This window comes from Arvicola amphibius, chromosome 2, assembly GCF_903992535.2.
Source record: "Arvicola amphibius chromosome 2, mArvAmp1.2, whole genome shotgun sequence".
NCBI classification, from domain to species: Eukaryota; Metazoa; Chordata; class Mammalia; order Rodentia; family Cricetidae; genus Arvicola; species Arvicola amphibius.
In genome coordinates this window covers 94,974,370-94,996,665 of record NC_052048.2, presented here as the reverse complement: position 1 = coordinate 94,996,665, position 22,296 = coordinate 94,974,370, and the positions used below count along the sequence as shown (strand labels likewise).

Here is a 22,296-nt window from a genome sequence, read left to right as displayed (position 1 = left end):
CACCACTGACTTTGTTTTCTAATGAGGAAAAAAAAATATGTTTTAAAGTGACTTACAGCAAACCATACTGGAAGATCTAAAAACTATGTAAAATAAGTGGAATTCTTAAACAGTAGCCTATTAAACTGAGCTTCATAAATCTGACAAGACGTAACCACTAACTACTCTGCTCTTAGTTTATTTCTTTGAAAATTTAACAAGTTGGAAAGCTTGTCTAATTGCTTGTACTAACAGTGTCAGGTCCCAGGCTAGTAATTTTATATACTTGATTACTAGTTGGCAACAGCTGTGTAAACAAGACATCACCAATTACATTTGCCAGGACAGACACGACTTCGGGGAGGTGCTACAACCTCCCCGGGACCTGTCGTGTATAGTGGTTTGGCCCCACTGCCTGTGTTTCTCCGTCAGTCTCACTTTGCCCACAGTTTATGCATGTGGTGCACAATTACTACCACCTAGAAACGGAATGTGAATGCTCGGCTACTACACGGCTGCGAGGTCCAGGAGGATGCAGTGAAGGGGATGATCTGCACACCTCTCCTCCCAACCTAGGATCTGTTTTCCTGTAACCCCGAAAGGGCATCTCAGTGAACTCACTCACTTGCTGATGTCAGTGATAGCTGCTAAGTGTTTCCCATGGCAGACTCCCTTCCCCAAGGCCCTGCATTATGCAGTGTTTGTACAATCGCATCCTTACAAAGCTCTTCGTATGACTCTTCTAAACTGAGCTGCAGACCAGGTCAAACATGCCAATTCCTACTCTTAACAAGACCAAAATAATATATTTAAAAACAAAAAAAACTCCAAAAATTAGGTTCTGTATTGCCATTGAACATGTCTCTCAGCATCTACCACAGCACACTGTACAAATATTATACACAGACAATCAGGAACATACATATACTGACAAATGCTGTCTTATGGCAACTTACATTAAAAATAGAATTAAAGAAAAAGGAAATTATAAAATGTAAAGAACTGGCTTAAACATTTCTAAATTTATGAATCATCTGCTAGTTTTACCAATAGCTACCCTTCCTTCTCAGTACTTGTTAGAAATGAGAAAAACTGGGAGTGGGAGATATCTCAGTCAGTAAAGTGCTTGCCAACACACATGAGGAACTGATTTCAATCCTCAGAGACCATGTGGAAAAGGCAGGCCTGGAGGCAGGCACACAGACTATGGTGGAAGGGCTGGAGAGGAAGCTCAGTGGTTAAGAGCACTAGCTGGTCTTGCAGAGAATCTGAGCTTGGTTTTCAGCACCAACACCAGGCAGCTTCCAGGAGGATGCCCTTGTGGCTTTTACAGTCACTGCACACAGATAGTACAGATATTATACATAGATAATCAGGCACATACATATACACACAACTAATAACACTTAAAAACAGGAGGACAGGGATTGAGGAAGGCACCTGAAAAAAACTGCTGGCCTCCACTTACACACATGCATTCACATCTGTACACACAAGTGAAAACATACTTAAATCTGTGTATGTACACACACACAGCCACATGCATGAAAACCCATACATGAGTAGAAACATATATAGTCATGCATATGTACACACATACATGCATACACACCTGTACACAGCTGAAGACATGTACACCTATGTGTATATAAACACACATATATGTATGTACACCTGTACACACAAGTGAAGACATACATCTATGTGAATGTGCACACACATATGTATGCACATTGTACACACAAGAGAAGACATAATTCTATGTGTATGTAGACATACACAGAAACTGGAAAATATTTATGCAAGAAAGAGAATGCACAGGTATTCCCTGGATACCTCCTGTCTGTAGACCTGTGTCAGCAGATCATTTAAGACCTAACTGGTTCTCGGCACCATCATTTTCTATCAGTCCAAACAACAACCATGCATGTCATGCTCACTCTATAGTTAAAGGTCTTGGGAGAGCATCTGCTAGAATCCCTGTAACCGAGACAACATATGCAAAGCACCTTGCACGGTCCATGGCACAGAGAAAGTACTTCACACCACCACCCCTGTCAAAATCATCTTCATAAGCATCGCCGTCACAGCACTATAGTTTGTGCTCAATGTCACGGACGACATTACAATTTACATGGAATTTGCCCTCAAGGAACCAATACAATGCAAAAGATGTATGAATTGGCCTTTGTCCAAATTATTAATATGACAAAACTGAGCAATTACTTGGAGGAAGAGGTGCGGCACCTGAAAAGGATCAAGGGTATGCAGGATGTGAGTAAGGGCAGACAGGAAAATGTAACTCAGGGAAAGAGCATAGGGAAAAGGCAAGGACTTCCAGTTCCAAGAACATGGAAGCTCAGAGAGATTAAAGCTCCGATGTGAGGTGAACAGAGGAGCGACCTACAGAGGGAGGGTTTTCTCACCTCTGAGACCAAGACGATGAACACAGGCTGCAGAGACAGTTTGGCTGTCTGAAAGTGCAGCCTGAAACTTCAGGACCTGCCCCAAGTTCCAGACACAGCCTGAAACTTCAGGGCCTGCCCCAAGTTCCAGTCACAGCATTCTTGACAGAATTCCAAGCCTTGGTTTCCTTACTTGTCAAGAGACATGCATAATGGTGCCTTCCTCACAGGGTTGTTCAGAATTAAGTAGAAAACAGTAGTATATTCAGTGTGTAACACACCTAGCATATGCCTAAGTACTTCAAATAATGGCAACAATTGGTATTCGCTTTGGGGGGCATGGAATGGGAATGATGATGCCCTTTGAAGAAGGAAAGCTTCAACACCACTTGGAAAAGATGGAGAAATTGGGCAGTCTCAGGTGGAGGTCTTTAGCTGTCTAAGTGCAAATCTGGAAGAAATGGGACATTGATATCAACCCCACAAGGCTCAGGGAACATCAGGGAAAGGGGGGCAGGAAGAATGAAGAGCCAGTGGGTGTGGAGGAGTGAATTATCCTATAGGCACTGCATGACTGTGGTACACCTGAAGTCACTGTAGCTATGGTTTTCTGAAGCAGACCAGCAAGGTCAGGCAATACAGCAGCCAGAGCACTAGCTAGGCCCAGTGGGCTGAGATGCTGTGCTGGGAGGCTCACACAGCAAGAGTGCATAAAGAGGGAAGGAGGACATGGGGCTGGAGGGAGAAGCAAATTAGGGGTGGGCAGGACCAAGATACATCATGCAAGTGTGTCAGAATGTCAACAAATAAATTAAAGATATGTTTGTTGTAAAAATCAGATAGAAAGTTGTATGAAGTTCATTTCTGCCAACAAATACAAACTAGTTTTGCACAACCTGAAGCTGGTGTTTTAACCCTCATACCCAAGTGTCAAGGTGAATAGAATAAGCTCCAAAGTCAGAGAACTGGAGCCATAAAGACCAAATGGAAGTCATAGAAGCAATAATCTATCTCACTACGGTGAATGCTAAAAATATGGAGGATTATTTATGGAGGTTTACTGGGAGCAGTGACTATCACAACTACCCTTTTCATGTATACTGGCCTCACTGCAAAGTGTAGGCAAGGAAATGATCACCCACAGTCATATGGCCTGCAGTGGGTCTACCTTACTGCCTTGAGCTACCAGCTTCCTTGCCTTGTCAATTACCGTATTTTGCAAGTAAGTCATTTGAGACATATTACCTCACACTACAGTAGAAACTTCAGTTACTGATGAGATACAGAAAGATCATCATAACACTTTTCAAACAGTTGTGTCAAACTCTTTTATTCCTAAATTTATAACATATGATATTTTAGAGAAACTTATTCTAATTTTTAGTTGATGTTTCAAACACATAATCAGATTATAAGAACTCATTTCTAAAGTTCAAACACTGTTCCAAAGGCACCATGTCTTGAACAAGCTTCATTGCACATCCAGCTAAACATGGAGACAAAAGGACTCTTATAAAGCAATGTCAAGGGCGTGGGTCAGGTAGTCTCAAGATAGTTTTTAAAAGTCACAGCCATTCTTATAGAGAAACACATGGGTGCGCTCACCAAACAATGGTAAAAGGAAACAGGTGAGTGTTTTCAATCCTTAACATTTTTCTGTGAGTTGGAAACTTGTCAAGATAATATGTGAGACGGGGGGATAAAAATAGGTGGAGATAAAAAGCATGACATCAGAAATGTAGAGATCCAGAAGGAGAAGAAGGCAAATGATTCTAGTTTTTGTAGTCTCTGGTGAAGGAAAGAAGGCTTAATGAGAGTAAAAGGAGAAAATCATTTCAAAACACACTTACTTTATTATAAAATTGATTAGTAAAAGTTATTAAATAGCTAAAAGGAAAAGCTCTATAGTTTCACTATAAAAACAACAAACAAACAAACAGGCAATTACTTCTACCACACTGTAAAGAGCTCATCTGGCACCTTATTTAAAAACAATCAACTAACAGAGACACACATGATCAGCTGTGGCTCAACAGATAAGGGGTCATCTACTTAACAACTACTCTACTAAAGAGAAAGAGCAGCAGCAGCAGCAGCAACACAAGCATGCTGAGTGCTTATCTGAGGACGTGACAGTCCAGGGTGGGGAGTGCTCATCCACTCTTCTTTATTGGTTCGTAGCATGAAAAGACATTTGTGCAAGTACAAAAGAATGGAAGGGGATGTCAACAGAAGAGCAATTGAATCAAGACAAGATTTTTAGAATAGAAAATAATCTTTCGTAAAATAGATTAGTTAGGGTTACTATTGCTTTGATGAAACACCATGCCCAAAAACAACTTGGGGAGGAAAGGGTTTATTTGGCTTATTTCCACATTATAGTAGATCACTGGAGGAAATTAGGACAGGAACTAAAATAGGTCAAGAACCTGGAGGCAGGAGCTGATGCATAGGCCTTGGAGGGGTGCTGCTTACTGGCTTGATCCCCATGGCTTGCTCAGTCTGCTTTCTTATAGAACTTAGGTCCACCAGTCCAGGAATGGCACCATCCACATGGGCTAGGCCCTTCCACATAAATCATTAATTAAGAAAATGTCCTACAGCCCTGCCTACAGCCCAATCTACAGAGGCATTTTCTTTATTGAGGTTTGTTCCTCTCATATAACTTTGAATAGCATGGCTACTCAAGGTGCTGAAGGAGAATAAATGATAATTTAGTGCATGGCCCTAATTAAGATATTTATACAATCCCCTTGAAGGCTCACAGTATATCAATAAGGAGAGGTAGGAAAGAAAGGAAGAGTCAAAGACAGGAAGAAGGGTTGAAGTGCCATCTTCTGGGAATGACTCAACCAACATAAAATGATCTCACAGTAACTATGGCTGCTTACAATGGGCCTGCCAACAGTAAATCATGGATCAGGCAGAGGCTCATGGGGCCCTAACCTTGCCTGATGAACTACTGACTACTGATTGATTCTGTGTGAGGAGAAGACATTTTCTTTTATTTACTTACTTATGACACTACCAGGATTCAATGGCTTAGTTCCAAATCCATGATCACAAAGATAGTCCTGGTTAAACTTATCAAATCACAAAACAAAAGACATGATTCTAGGAAAATAATTTGTAGAGAGGAGGGCAGGTCAAAGGGGTAAGGTAGTTTTATAAGCGTGTAACAGAAAGCAAAATATACATACACATGTATGAACTAGTCAAACAACACCTTATTACACAGTGTAATTCCTAACTACATACTTCTCTGCTGTGGGACAATGGTCTTGTACCCTGTAAAGATTTGTCACTTGTGCTGGCTTAATAAAACACTAATTGGCCAGTAGTCAGGCAGAAAGTATAGGTGGGGTGACCAGAACAGGAGAATTCTAAGAAGAAGAAAGGCTCAGTTTTCAGTTATCACCCAGATGCAGAGGAAGCAAGATGAGAGTGCCTCACTGATAAAAAGTACCAAGCCACATGGTTAAAACAGACAAGAATTATGGGTTAATTTAATATGTAAGAGTTAGTTAATGAGAAGCCCGAGCTAATAGACCAACCAGATTATAATAAATGTTGGCCTCTGTGTGTTTCTTTGGGACTGAATGGCTACGGGACCAGGTGGGACAAAAACCTCTGCCAACACTTCTCTTTACATACAAAGATAAATGTAGCTCTTAGTCCACATCAAAGAGGCTTCCCTCTGCAGCAGATGAAGATCTTCACAGAAAATAAGAGCTGGTCAGAATATAGAGAATAACTTACATATGCAGCCCAAATGGATACACCTGCATATGTATAACTCCTGTACTTAAGGCTTGGAAAACATCAGGAGGCAGGGAGTGAAGGATTCTAAAAAACATTGGAACAGAAAGTCTTGTGAGGCTAGGTCTCCCAGAAGTGACAGAGAAGCTATAAACAAACTACTATAACAATGTGGCCACCCAAATAAGACCTGGACAATGACAATATCCATACACATGCTATCATGCAACAGGGGAGGGAGAGGGGTTAAGTGGGGCCTCACCCCTAGACAAAGAACTGAGAAGCCAACTATAATCAGAGATGGCTTTGACATTAGGTGATGCATAGCACATCCTCACTGGCTGATCTCAAACAGGTCCTCTAACTCCTCCAATTTCATGACTTCATCTGTAGGATGGGGAGAATATGCACCGTGTGGTAGTTCAGAGTGACTGGACCACATCTTCCCAAGGTCTTGCCATAGAATGAAGGTGTTCATTAGGAGAAGTGTATTTTCTTAAACTAGATGTTAACAGCATTTTGTTAATTCTAGGTTTAATACACTATTTTAGAACATTATTTTCATCATTGGATGGATTTTTTATTACATTTATCTGTCTTATGAGGGTCTGTTATAGGATGAGGAAGGTAGTACCTACATGCCATGATATGCATGTGGAGGTCAGAGCACCATTTGTCAGTGCTGTCTCTCTACCACCACATGGATTCTAGGGATAGAACACATATGTCAGTCTTGGAGTCAAGCATTTTTACCCACTGGATCATTCCAGCTGTTGCATATTTCCAAAAAAACTTATTCTGTAAGCTATGTAATAACCTAATAGTTCACATAAACTAGAAATTTAGAGTATAATCTCAAAAGATGACATTACAAATATGTACCAAAATAGGGGAGATAATAATGTAAATGAAAGAGACACAAACCTCTAACTGATTCATTACTCTTTCCTATCTGCTATATATGCCATTCCTTCAGATGTTAGCAAAAGTCTGGAGCATGATTTAAAACCCTTGGGACACTAAACCCTAATGTCTAGAGGAGGAATGAGCACAATGCTGTGCATTGTTCCCCACAGACTCATGCTTTTGAACATTAGCCTCCAGCTACTGGCACCAGTTTGGGAGGTTGGAGAACATTTACAGGGCAGAGCCCCAGTGGAGAAAGGTGATTAGGGACTGGCCTTGATTTATAATCTGGTTCTGCTTCCTGCCTGATCTCTGCTTTCTGATCTGCCCAGATATGAGCAAACAGGCTCACATTTGGGCGCCTCAGTTCCAAGCTGCTCTCACCAGTGTGTTCTCCTCTGTGCTAAGACTGCATAAGATAAAGTAAACCCTTTTTCCTTTAAGTGGATTCTATTAAAAATTTTGTCATGCTAGTATAGATAGCCATGTCTGGTGAGATTAAGGTTCTGTTAATATTGTCTGAGTGCTGTGTGTTCATAGGATTTAAAACCAGCACAGGAGAGAGAGGTGCCCAGAAGAGGCATGTTGCAGTTAGAAAGCAACTGACACTTGTTCTAGGATAAGCAAGAATTCATGCTGGTATAGCATGGACTATGTACTGAAGATAGTCATATAGTGATATTTCATTTGTATTTTAATAAATAAAGCCTGCCTGAAGACCAGACTGCAAAACAGCCACATTAGCCATACAAGCCAGGCAGTCATGGCACACACCTTTAATCCCAGCAGCCACCCTAGTTAGCCATAGGGGTTGGGTGGTGGCGAAACATGCCTTTAATCCTAGCATTAGAGAGGAATATAAAATGGGAGGAGACAGGTCTCAACTTGAGCTAAAACTGAGGATTTGTAGAGGCAGGATTGCCCCTTTGTTTGTCTGAGCCTTGGTAGAGGTAAGATCTCTCTAGTGGTTGGCTGCTTTGCTTTTCTGATCTTTGTCTTGAACCCTAATATCTGTCTCTGGGTTTTTATCATTTGTGTTACATAGCCACACAGGCATGGGGGAACACACCTATAATCCTAGCACTTGGGAAGTATAGGCAGAAAGAATAGAAGTTAAAGGTGATCCCTGGGTAATAATGAGGTTGTGGCCAGCCTGAGACACATATAAACCTATCTCAAGAAAACAAAACAGAACACCTGAAAAATAACAGCCACATACTCCAATTCTTAATCTTCTCTGCATTCTCTGTGGAAGAAACATTGAGATAGTTTACATACATCACAAAGAGCATACACATGTAAATGTGTGTGCTGACTGATGACATGCATGAGCAGGGTCTTGGACAGGTGGCTGGGGAATGGAAAACCAAGCAAATAGTACCTACAATTCAAGAATACTTGCTAGAAATAGAAGTTATAATATTATCTTTCTTCTCTTGCTTTTTTTTTAAGACAAAGAAATCCACTGAAGCTTTTCCCAAAAATCCTTTATTAGTCTGTCTCTGGAATGCAAAGGATGATCTTGTTCTGCTTCTCTACTCCCTAACTTCTTTTTGGAGCTTTAAAAAATAAATAGCCTGTATTCCAAAGTCCCCGGGTACATCCTTCAGTGTATCTAGCTAGAAGTTCATGGAGAAAAACATTGTCTTTAACTGCAAGATGACCTCAGGTAGACAAGATTTTAGAATTTACTTGCAAAGGCCTTATGCAGTAGCAGAGAGAGCCTTGATGATATGGATTCCCCTCTGTATGCTGTGAATATGTTTTATTACCATTGGTTAATATAGACACTGCTTTGGTCTATGACAGGGCAGAATACAGCAAGGCATGATGGAGGACTCTCATTGGTTAGTAAAGAAACTGCCTTGGCCCATTTGATAGGCCAGCCCTTAGGTGGGTGGAGTAGACAGAACAGAATGCTGGGAAGAAGGAAGTGGGGCAGATGGCTCAGGCAGATGCCATGCCTCTCCTCTCTGAGACAGATGCAATGGAACCAGCCGCTAGGTCAGACATGCTGAATCTTTCCAGGTAAGACACCACTCGTGGTGTTACACAATTTTTAGATATGGGTTAGTCAAGATGTGAGTAAGAGGCTGAAACTAATGGGCCAGGCAGTGTTTAAATGAATACAGTTTGTGTGTTGTTATTTCGGGTGTAAAGCTAACCACGTGGGAACCGGGCGGGACAAAATGCAGGCCTGCTCGCCTCATTACTACAAAGGCAGGAAATCCAAGTAGAGATAGGGGAGAAAGAAGGCAGAGTCAGGCAGACATCATGTAGATGACAAAGGAGAAGGGTGTAGGAAGCTTACAAGTAGACCACAGCCTTGTGGTGATACATAGAATAATAGAAACAAGTTAATTTAAGATGTAAGAGCTAGCTAGAAATATGCCTGAGCCATCAGCCAAGTAGTGTTGTAATTAGTAAAGTTTCTGTGCGATTATGCAGTCTTGGTCTACATGTCATCTTGACATCCCAGGACCCAGAGCCAGCCCCATTTGAGAGAAGCTGGCTGTTGACGAGGGTTCCCTCCCTGGGTGCTGGCACTGGAACCGCAGCAGTGTGTGCAATACCGAGAAGGCGCCTCAGTGCACCTGCTTTCCCACCTGATGCATCTGCCCTGTCCAGGCAGCGTCTCAGCTAGAATACCATCACCCACTCCTACAGGACTCCGTTCAGACACTGGGTCCCGTTACCCACTACATTTCCCACTCTGCTCTCTCTTGTCCTCCATTCTGTGTCCTTCATGGTACTTCCTAGCCTACAGCAGTTAGCAGGGTTATGTGTAAGCTTGTCGTCTCTGCAAAACTATTAGATCCCTGGGCTTAGAAGTTACTCCTATACCATCTATAACTTTGTATGACTTAGTAGAGCAGAACACACAGTAGAAAATAAACACATATCTCTTTAGAATAAGGGATCTGAATTGGTTATCACTACAGCTATTTTCATGTATCTTTACTTGAAGAACCACAAGCAAAGGAGGTTTAGAAAACTATACAAGGTAAAGGGCAGAGAAAACAGAGGGTCCTGCTTGCAATACTTTCTCATATTCATTGACACAGCTTACCTTATATCCTATCAAGCCTGGGGCAAAAGCAAACTCATAAAGGCATACTGCCACAGCATTTACATACTAACCCTGGACTTCAGAGTCAAGCAGAGCCTGATTCTATTGCCCCTGGCAAGTTGTGAACTTTTATATCAGTTCCTGAATGCAGCAATAACATATGTAGCCAGACTAACCATCCTGAGTATTAAATTCACAAAGATAAGTGGGAAGTGTTACAAGCCAATAGAGTAGAATACATAAGTGCCCATGTATCTTTATTGAAACTATATGAAACATATGTGCACTTAAAAATAATTAAAAAGAAAGGTATTTTTTTTCAAAATATTTATTTATTATGTATACAATATTCTGTCTGTATGTCTGCAGGCCAGAAGAGGGCACCAGACCTCATTAAAGATGGTTGTGAGCCACCATGTGGTTGCTGGGAATTGAACTCGGGACCTTAGGAAGAGCAGGCAGTGCTCTTAACCACTGAGCCATCTCTCCAGCCCAAAAGAAAGGTATTTTATTACTTAGTGGGGAAGCTTCTTAAACCCCTCTTTGCTATTATTTTCAATAGAAAACATGCTAGTTGAAGAGAGGCCAGGCAGGATTGATGTGGGTATCAGCTGGAACAAAGACTACTGTGGTGTGGGAAGTCCTTCTGTATATGTGTTGCTTTTATTGGTTAATGAATAAAAAAGCTGCTTGGGCCTATGACAGTAGAATAGAAAAAGGTGGGAATTCCAAGCAGACATAGAAAAGAAGGATAAGTCAGGGAGATGCCATGTAGCTGCTGAAGGAGACAGTAGCCCAGGAATCTTACTGATAGCCCACAAGCCTCATGGTAAACTATAAAATAATAGGGGTGAATTAATTTAAAATGTAAGAGTTAGTTAATAAGAAGCCTAAGCTATTGTCCAAGCAGTATTGTAACTAATATAGTTTCTGTGTGATTATTTGTGTCAAGTCGATCAGGAAATGAATGAGTAGTCTCCATCTATACTACTGAACATAGACTACTGTAATCTCCAAGGACTTGCACACTTGTTAAGTGGTTGTTGTGGTTTGAATGAGTATTTCCTCTCAGGCTCATGTTTGAATATTTGGTCTCAAATTGGTAGAACTGTTTGGGAAGCATTAGGAGGGGTGGCTTTGCTGGAGAAGGTGTGACACTGGGGGTGGGCTCTGAGGACCACCTCACTCCTGTTCTACCTTCTGATTGTAGATAAGATCAAAGTTACAGTTTTCCTACCAGGCCTGACTGCCTCCTTTGCCACAATGGTCATGGATTCACCCTCTGAAACTGTAATCAAGCCCCCAAGTACATGCTTTCTTTTATAAGTCGATTTTGTCATGGTGTCTCTTCACAGTAAAAGAAGAGTAACTAAGACAGAAATTGGTACCAGGGACTGGAATATTACTTTAATAGGCCTGACCATGCTGTTGTTTAGAGCCAAGTGGAAGACATTGGGACTTTGAACTAGAAAAGTAATTGAGTACTTTAAGTAGAGCTTAATGGACCACCCTAGTAGGAACTTGAAAGACAGAATTGCAATGAACTATGTAAGTAGTGACACCCAGTTCAAGACATTTTGAAGGGGAACAATATAAGCAACAGTAATATTTTGACAAAGAATGCGGCTGAATTTTGGTCTTGTCCTAATAATCTTCTGAGGTTAAAACTGAAGTTTTTGGGCTAATATTGGCAGAAGATAGATAGTTCAAGACAGTTTAGTATTGAATGTATCATGTAGCTGTTCATGATCACCCTTATGTAGATCTACAATGAAAGAGAATAAGTAGGGCAAAAGAAATATCAAATGTGTAGCTCAAGAAGGAAAAGGGAACCAGGAAATGTAATGTTGAAACCAAGTCTTATTTTCAAAGAGACAAGAAGTATAATGAAAGGCCTAAAGTTTAGTGGAATAAAAGGCACCTTCAGGCAAGACTCTACCCGGTGGTCAAGCACCCACATTGTAAAAGCAAAATGCCTAAGGAATCCTTTCCTCAAGCAAGGGCAAGCTTATTTGACAAGGCTTATATCAACAAATCAACACTTATGCAAATGTTATTCAAGGAGGGGCCAGGCTCCACTCCAAGCTGGTTGCATCAGTGCCCTGCTTCTGGATTTAGAGTCCTGAAAGATACAGGAGTAGAGGGGTTCTGGAATATTCTTCCACAGTTAAGGAAGGCCACCGAAACCAGGTATGTGCCAGGAGAGTCCCTGCATGGAGGCCCAGAGATGCCATTTTGTGAGGCTGTAAAGCTGAAGCCTGGATTTTGTTAGAAACTTCAAGATGCTGTAGATGTCAGAGCCATGAGAGATCTGTCAGGGAGAGCTGCATACAGGGATTGGATCCAGCCCAAGAGAGACAAACATTTTGCAGTCAACAATCCTGGAATGAGGGGGAGACCTAAAGGGCCATCTAATCCCTTTGACATGGGACATGGAGTTGGAGCTTACCCTGCTGGGTTTTGGTACTGGCTTTGGTCCATGAATGAAAAAAGAAAAAAATAAATAAATATAAAAGGAGGAGATGACTACTCCTAAAATATGGTAGTTATAAGGAAGAAAGCAGGTAAAAAGTTCAGCAGACCAAACCAGACCATGAGAGGAGAGAGGGAAGGGAGAGCAAAAGAGGAGCTACTGACCAAAGCAGTAGAATGAGAAGTGCTGGGAGCAGCCACAGGTACTGGGAGAGCCAGGGTCTGTTATCCATTTGTCCTTGGTTTCTGAGACCTAACATTCCAATATTTCTGCACTCTGAGCCCTTTCCTCAATTTTGAAATGGTAATTAATGAACATTCTTATGCCACTGCATGTTGCAAGCAGGGAATCTGCTTCTTGATTTTACAGGAGGTTGTAGGTAACAACAGATTGCCTTGAGTCTCAGAAGAGAATTTTGACATTGAAATGTGTTCAAACTGTGGAAAACAATAGATACTTTTAAAGTTGAACTAAACACATTTTGCAATATGATATGGCTACAAGCCTATGGGGCCAGGGAGTAAAATGTAGTGGTTCAAATGAAAATGCCCTCTATTGGCTCATATATTTGAATTACTGGTCCCCAGTTGGTGGCACTGTTTTGAGAAGGATTAGGAGGTGTGGCCTTCCTGATGACCTATGTCACAAGCCACGCCCAGTCTAGCTCACTCTCGGCCTCTAACTTGCAGATTAGATATAAATTCCCAGCAAATGCTCCAGCACCTGCCTGTTCACCTGCCTGCTGCCATGCTCCTAGCCATGATGGTTATGAACTAACCCTCTGAAACTGTATGCTCTAAAATGCTCACTTTTATAAGCTGCCTCGATCATGGTGTCGCTTCACAGCAATAGTAAAGTAACTAAAACATGAGGAAAGCCATTCAGTGGAGGTGGACAAGCAGTCCTGATCTTACCCGTTGTCCACACTGGTATGGACTGCCCCAACAACACCTTCCAGAACCTGGAGGGGGTCACGTGGCCCAATGAGTTCAGCACTACTGCCACTGTGATGAGAAAGAGAATAACTGAGTCAGAAGGGGTCAATCGAATCCTCAAACTCACACTTTCTATTGGCACACCCAGGTGAACCCAGGTGGATTATGGTGTGGTGTGGTGCTCCCTCACCGCTCTGTGCTTGAGGGAAGTGTCAAGGATGGAAAAGTTGGCTCCCCTTAAGGCCCTCAAGATTTAATCCCTGAACACATTTCTACCAGAACAATTTAACCTTTGTCATTCAAAAGCAACTGAACATTAAAGCGTTTTAAACATTAAATATATTAATATTCTAAATCTACCAGCTTGGGGCTTTTATAAAACAGTATTTATGCAGTAGACCCCTTTATCCACACACTTTTACATGCAGGCATTCACTGCAAAAAAATCATTGGTTTGATTTGACTTCCCTGGTCTCTGCTACACCATCTACACTGGGCCTTCACTGGGACTCTTCCTGGATATCCCATTGCCGGCCTGTGTTGTAGAGATCTTCAAGCCCTGGGTCCACAGGCCTGACCCCCTCTCCCACATCTCTACTCCCACCCCATGTTCCAGTAGATTACAGATGGGTTTCTATGATGAGATTCTCTTTCTTTTTTTTTTCTTAATTTTTTTTTTTATTTTGGGGGTGATGGGTAGGATTGGGAGGCATAATGTTAAAGACAAAATGAATACATAAAAAGTTAAAGAAAACAAAATAGAACAGTATTTAAACACTGACTAGAACTCTCACAAATTCTCAAAGTACAAAGGAGGAAAAAGAAATTTTATATGTATTTCCAGGATACTTTTGGATTTAAACCATCTGCTGGACTTAGTTACTTCCAGGTCTTTGTCATTTTGTGCTTACACCCCCTAAACTTAATTGAGGTAGATGCAGGGGCCTCCCCCAACAGAGTCCTTGGCCCTGACAGTGCAATAGTTGGTTTCTCCAAGATCCTGAGCCTTCCAACACTGAAAGTTTTAAACTCACATTGGTCAAATGTCTTCAGTGCACTACCATTAGAAGCAATCTGATCAAACAGACGAGATCTGAACCAAGTCTCTAGGAGTAGAAACGCCATAAAGGCACTCATTTTTCTAAATGTTTATTTTATAAGCTTTATCTGGTTAAGAAACTATAATTATAAACTAAAAGGTACAAAACATGGCAAATAAATATCTGTTCTCATTTGGCGATGAGTGGTTCTTCTAAGCAACAGCAGAGAAATCACAACAGACTAATAGAACAAAGCGTTATTAATGTGGAATTTGTTATTTCTAAAGTGAAGTGCTGCCGCATTCCGTCTCCTCTGCATAAAATTACTAGGTAGCTCTGAGCACTAATGTGAAAACTGGATGGGGCTGGGGTAATTAAACTGATAAAGGCTCATTTGATTTCAGTTTAGCTTCAGAAAACTGACATGCATTTAATCAAAAAGTTCCTCAAGAGCAATACAGAATTACAAAGATTGCTTAAAAGGAGAATAAATTAAATACAACTAAATCTCTTAGCCTAATTACATTATTCACAAAAAGCGAATGACGCCTCATTATTCCCTTTAGCTTCTCTTTTCTCCTTCCCAGTCTTCTTGTTTGCTGTGCACTAAAGGGCCTGTGTGGGGACAGGAAGCAAGAACTTCTCCACTGCCACGCTTACACCACTCATATCAGGTAAACGATGCCCCAACACAGCCAGTGCCTAACTTCTTCTCTGGATCAGTCGTGACTTGAGTTCATCAAAAGAACTACTTAGACACCATTTCTCACTGTCTCCAAGAAGGGGAATTAGAAAAGGAAGGAGATGAATAGCCACACTGAACCCACGGGGCAATCTGGCTCTTGGCTTTATGTATATAAAACCAGGGCGGACATATTCATGGTTCTCCATTAAGAGTTTGAATACGCTAGAAGTAACTGCTCAGGTTTGTAAAACATTTGAAAATATGATATACTTATAAATACATGAGGAGGGTTTAGCTCCATAATGATTATGGGGTGGGTATTACTATTGGTGAAATATGACCTGAGGTCTTCTGTAATTGTTATTTTATAGCTTACCTCAATGCAGAAATTATTTTTGTGATTGCACTATGCACTACATCCTTGGGTGAGATATTGATAGGACCAATGGCCACTTCTAGCAGCTGCTGAATCATCCTTAGAGGCTGGCCATCTAAACACATAGCTACAGCTTGCTCATGAAGTTTCCCTTTTTCTGAGCGGGATAGATCGTAGAGGTAACTGTATTTCTGTAGTATTTCCTGGAGAAAAAAAGCAATCAGCACTGAAATTTTAATAAGTTAAATGTGTCTACATACACAAAGTATATTTTGAAGGTCCACAAACAAAATCTATTCCTATCATCAATAGCCCACCAAGGGACAAAAGGGTCCTATGAACAGAGGGTGTTGTGAATGCTACCAAGATCCAGCCTTCCACAGTTTGGAGAGACTAGAAACCAGATTTTGAGTCAGCAAGAAAAAAATACACAGATTTCTTTTCTGAGGGATAAAAGCTTCTCCTGTATTTTATTATTCTTTCGGTTGCTTGTTCTACTCTGTTCGTTATCTGTTCTGTTCTTCTACCTTGATTTTTCCCTTCTCTTTTCTGAAGACTTCCTTCTCCACTACTTCCTGATGACTCCCTTCTCACAACTCCCTAATCACTTCCTTTATCCACTGCTTCCTGATGCCTCCCTTCTACTGCTCGGTCAGTCCAATTATCTTAAGTAACCATCCAATTCTTTGTTTTCCAGTTACATGAATTATATTATTTAAAGCTTGTTTTAGCTTGATGCACACTGAAACCCATGACCTCATCTCCCAATATCAGAAGAACTAACTCCTAGGACTCGATTGTCCCTAATCATTAACCTAAATCACAGTGTATATGGCTCTCAAGAGAAACTCATAAGTCCTAGCTGCATGACAATTCCTTGTTCCCATTTTCTATCTTCTTCAGCTCCTGCTTTATCAGGGTGGGGCAACACTATACCCTACCTATATTAATTATCCCACTAAACTAACCTCTATCACAATCCCTTACTATGTTTGTTAGAAACTCTTAATCATCAAAATTCTATTTAAACCAATACTATATAAAACCATTACTTCAGTTAAACAGTACAGCTTAAGAGGAAATTATCTTCATAATAATCCACTGGTAAAAATGCCCAGTGCAACAGGATATTTCTTTGAAATAGTCACACTTCATTAAGGCAGTGGGGATCTCCCTTTCTCACCCCCGACTCAGTCACACCATGCCAGATACCAGAGGAAAATGGCAGTGGCAAACATAAAGGCACAGCAGTAGCAAGAGACATTCTGAAGCCAAAGCCCTCAGGGCCTTGCCTATCCAAGATCGACCCATCAATACTTTGCATGCTGGTGGTCCAAACTCCTGAATTCTAGTGCTACCTGCTGCTCCTCTAACCCGGCCACCAGAAAGGGATGACATTCAGGCCATTCGTAGTGTCAGGCACAGACAGTAGGGAAGCTGAACTGCACTGTTTTTACTGAACTCTGAAGCATTACAGGTGTTTTGGAGAACAACTATATAATCCCAGGTGTTATATAGATGGTATTTAATTATATATTTCCAACAATAATCCTACAAGTACGTTTTATTAGTTCCGCCTCATCCAAAAAGTAACTGAAGATCCAAGGCACTAAACAGCATACCTAAAGACACATGACTACTCAGGAAAGGAGCAGAGATTAGGACTTAGAAGTCATTTTCCACTCCATGCTGTATTGCTTCTCTTTAAATGTATCTATAAAAACCAACATTACAAGAAATAACTGAGAAAGGAAGCCACAGCTGTGGTTTCCAGCACGTTGCCCGTGGTCACACATATTGCACAGGGCCACCAGACAATAGCACCGCTTTCCAGCTCCTGTGTAGTTTCCCTGATAACTGTTGGTTGTGTTTGCTCTTTTGGGGACCCGGCCACCCAATTCCCAAGCAAACACACACGGAGGCTTATTATTACTTATGACCACCTGGCCTTAGCTTGGTTTGTTTCTTGCCTGCCTTCATTTTAAATTATCCCAACTACCTTTTCCTCCGAGTCTTTTCTTTTTCTTACTTGTGTATATCTCACTTTCACTATTACTCCACAAATGGTCCAGTGTCTGGCCCCTGAATGCCTCCTCTTCTTGTCCTATCTGCTCTTTCTTCTCTTCCAGATTTCTCCTCCTATTTATTCTCTCTGCCTGCCATCCCTGCCTATCCTCTCTCCTGCCTTGCTACTGGCCGTTCAGCGCTTTATTAGACCATCAGGTGTTTTAGACAGGCAAAGAATCATAGCTTCACAGAGTTAAACAAATGCAGCATAAACAAAAGCAACACACCTTAAAATAATATTCTGCAACAGATAACCCTGAACAACACTTCATTTTTTAAAACCTCCACATGAAATCTGAACATTAGCAAAATTGCAATGATATTATAGAATACCAATTTTTATTATGATATATTGTAGTGGCTACAGTTCTATCAAGGAAGACAGAAGAGTCCTTGTGGACAGAGTGAAAGGCTGACTAGGAAGTGCCAACCTCCAGGCACACGGTACATGCATGATAGGAATATACAAGTGAAGACTCAAGGACTGCTTCTCATGTCTACAACCCTAACAGCACACTGTTCCGGCTGGATCTCCACATCCTCAGAGGACTCTATTTAAGGATAAGGCGGTGAGACCTTTTAGGAGACATGATCCAGCGAGAGGGCAGTAGGACGCTGAAGAGCACAGGGGGACTCCTGTCTTTTGTCTCTGTCTCCCTTCTTGATGATGACGGCACTGGTTCTGCACCATCACAGCTATCACAGGCCTTTCAGCAAAGAGGCCAAGTGCCCACAGACTGAAACCTTTAAATCCATGGCAGGAATAAGGTCTTTCCACTTATAAAATGATTATCTTACGTGTCTCTTCCAGGAGCTAGGAGCTAACAGAGTTACGAATGCGGCTTTGAGGTGAACAGAACGGACATGGTGCCACCCCCAGTCATCCCCAGGTTTGCATTTTATACCTGCTCACTGTTCTTCAGACCGAGGATGAAGCTGTGGTTGAGGGTTTCCAGGTGGGCAAGTGATGTCTCCAGGTGAGCCAAGGCATCTGCATAGGTGACCTGAGATTCGCGACCTTCCTGGGGGTCGTCTTCTGAATTTCTTTTCCTTGGTTTCTCCATGAAATGCCTGACTGTCTTAATGGCCTTTCTGGTCATCTCTTCACGTGCTTCTACAGATAGCTTCAAAAACACAATAAAAAGGTCAGGAATAAAAGCCAGTATTATATTTGGCACATTCAGTACGTATTGGGGGATGGAAGAAAAGTTAAATTTTAACATAGGTCAACCAGTGGTCAGCACTTCCACTGATTTGTTTTGGCTTGGGTTTTCTTTCCTCCTGTGGAGGAAACAAAAATGGTGACATACTGTTTTTCTACTCAGTTGTAAAGACAGACTGTAAACAATGACACCAGTCAGAGAAGGTTAAGAATGGGAAGGATGAACCTAGACACCACACTGACTCTCGGCTGAAGGGCAAAGACATGGAGCCATTTATAGTTAGAATTTCCAGCTCTGAGCATTTACTGACTGTCAAGTAAAAGAATTAAGACCCATGGGCTGCTGGGTGAGCTGGTGCATGGCAGCAACCTAGCTCTTTATAGGTGGAGGCAGAAGTATTTTAAGTTTGAAGCCATCACAGGCCAAGTAGTAAAATCTTGTCTCAAAACAAAACAAAACAAAAAACAACAACAACAACAACAAAAACCCTCCTAAAGAAATTGAGATGGGTTGGAAGACGGAGGGAGAGACACAGACACAGAGTCATGTAGATTTTAACTAGAATAAGACTACCAAAGGGAAAATTCAAAAGCAATCTAGTTGACAAGAATAACAGTAAGTAGGTTAGGATGAATTAGTGGTCAGCATACTGCACAGTTATTAAAACCGGAGCTCTAAAACCAGGAGAGCAGTTTCACAGTGCTTCCACAAAACATTAAATTTTAGGAATCAGGACAGAAAATCATCTGTACCATAATTATAGTAAAACTTAAATTATATCAATACACAAAACCAATTTTTCCATATATTCTACATTTTCTGTGCATATAAACATGTCTATAAAGTATCTGCAGAAAAATAGTCTGGCCATTTATAGATAGATAGATAGATAGATAGATAGATAGATAGATAGATAGATAGATAGATAGATAGAACAAATACATATTACATCTAATACTATATCTACTAATATGACAAAATACTAGTGACAAAGTGTGCAGGTTCTGAGTAGCTTTCCTTCCTGCTTTCCTGGTTGTCTAACAGTGTTGTGCTCATTCCCTCGTTCCCCACATGCGGCAGGGAGCTTCTGCATTAGGCATACAGGGTTTATAGTTTCCTATCGCATTCATCTCATTTCAAGAATACAAAAGAAAGTCAAGCTTCCCCTTCTGGGATGAAGGAGGAGTTCCTCTGAGCACCTCTAGGTGCCTGCAGACAAGTTCCTACACTGTCTCCTGTTGAACATCCGAGCCCAATTTTTCTAGATCCTCAAAAGTACTTAGTGTTTTGTATTTGATAACATCTTAAATTTCCTGATTACTTTTTAAAATTAGTCAGTGATCCATTTCTGAAAGATGGAAGTAAAGTAAAACGCAGGTACCAGTGACTACACTACAAAGTCAATGTTCCCCAACCCAAACTCCAGGCTATCTCAGAGGTTAGTGTGAATGTTGACAGCTGACATTGTCTTAATTCTACATAACTGCTGATTAAAGTCACCTTGGCGTTTCCACAGAATTGCACTAAAGTCCTGCTCTGTAATGCAGCTTCAAAGCATATTCTGCAGTCTCACTTCCCCCTGGGTTCTGCTAAGCTGATGACATGAGATACATAAGCTTCCAACTCAAGTAGTTCTCAACCTGTGGGTCACGACTCCTGGCAAACGTCTATGTCCAAAATTTACACTGTAATTTATATTACAGTTCATAACAGTAGCAAAATTGCAGTTATGTAGTGGCAACAAAGTAACTGTATGGCTGGGGTCACACAGCATGAACTGTATTAAAGGACTGCAGCAGAGGAAGGCTGAGAACCACTGCCCTAACTAGACAGGATTAACTGCGGCATTAGCCCTTCCTCTCAGTCAGTATGGCGTTCCTCTCTGTGGATTAGAAACACAAGACACTGGGCTGGACAGATGGCTCAGCCGTTAAAGGTGAGGCTCAGAACCAAAACTATAAGAAATACAAGAAACTACAAGTATGCCATATATGCATGCTCAGCAGAACTTCCCCTCCTCCACCCCGAGCATGCAAAGTCGGGGAAGTAGAGAGAAATGAAACTTGAATCCAATGCACAGAGCCCATTCAAGAGGCTGAAGCCTGAGGACTGACAACTAAGACTCTGCCTCAGAGAAAATACAAAACGGAAACCTGGAATCCACACCATGTGGCAGCCAGAGTGTGTGTCCTGACACAGACCACATGACTTCCTTCTGGCCCCGGCTGCATCCTAGGTCTGACACTGTCACAGAGCGCACAACTGGCTGAGCACTACAACAAAATCAAGGCTGAAAAGCAGTGCTGTGAGTCTCTTCTTTCAACTCATTTATGCTTGTTGCCCCACAAATGGAACTGGAGAATTATCTGAATATGCCACTTGCCTAATAGTCTTCACCCTGGTGTGCAGTAGAGGGAAGTCTCGAGAGTAAATTAGCTAGAGGATAGGGAAGGCAGGGAGTTATTATGTGTGGAGGTGGGAGGAACGGCAGGGTCCTGAGCCTGTGGGTCCAGGCGGATTGTTGACAGACAAGGTCTCACTGACAGTGACAAACGCTGGCATGAAGGCACGGGTAACCGGAAGGGAATAAAGTCAGGTAATTTATGTCTAATACGTACTACATAGTCCCAGCTGTCTGACATCGTCACAAAGACTTTAAGCTCTAGTTTCTTCATCAACAAGATGTGAACACTGGTATCTACCACATACAGTATTAAGCAGTTAACACAGTATTCTAGTTCAGAGCCTACAGAAAGAGCTCAATAAATGAGCCTGAGTTTTACTCTAACAAAGGCCCTCCTCCCTACCCACTAGCTTTTCATATTCCTACTTCTCATGTAATACTCTTATACCACCCCCTTTAAAATGAACTCATCAATTGCATAGCATGAAACTCAGGCTAATTCCAAGATGACTCATATTCCAGACTCCAGTCACATGAAGAGTCTGTAACTCCCGGGTGTCCCTGGTGACTCAATGGGGTATTTGCTCCTTTTTTATGGCACGAGAAATCTCTACTCACACTTCAACAGCAGACACATGGAGTCAATCTAGATCCTCTGCTCCGGAACCCATGTGCAACCCAGCTTCTTAAGTGAACAGTAACCTGGTGTCCCCAGCATCACCCAGCGTTGTCTCTCTCTGCACTACACAGTCTCATACAATGTGTGGTGGTCGCCCTAACTGCCATCAACAGCTTAAACTCTGATCCTCCTATTGCAGCATTATCACAAAAGGCATTTTCTTTTTCCTGCTTTAACAGATTCAAAATAACTATTTGAAAATAAATAGCACTGTACTGAATGTGAATAAATAACCTAAGGTAATTGTTCTGAGCTTACTAGGACTGTAAGAAACAGTTCTATCAGTTCTATGCTAAAGGATGAGAGGGTTTCTATTCCACCATGCATTTGACTTAACTCATGGTTTCTCCATTTT

General features: G+C 41.5%; 1 protein-coding gene across 1 annotated transcript in view; it reads right to left on the bottom strand.

The window, feature by feature from the left end:
- The window catches only part of Nbas (NBAS subunit of NRZ tethering complex), a 305,414-nt gene that overhangs the window by 40,631 nt on the left and 242,487 nt on the right, over nt 1-22,296 (bottom strand). Inside the window, exons 45-47 of the mRNA XM_038318917.1 lie at nt 18,601-18,819; nt 15,629-15,831; nt 13,507-13,596 (exon numbers count right to left, since the gene is read on the bottom strand). Of these exons, the coding sequence (XP_038174845.1) occupies nt 13,507-13,596; nt 15,629-15,831; nt 18,601-18,819 (512 nt within the window). The remainder of the gene's footprint in view (nt 1-13,506; nt 13,597-15,628; nt 15,832-18,600; nt 18,820-22,296) is intronic.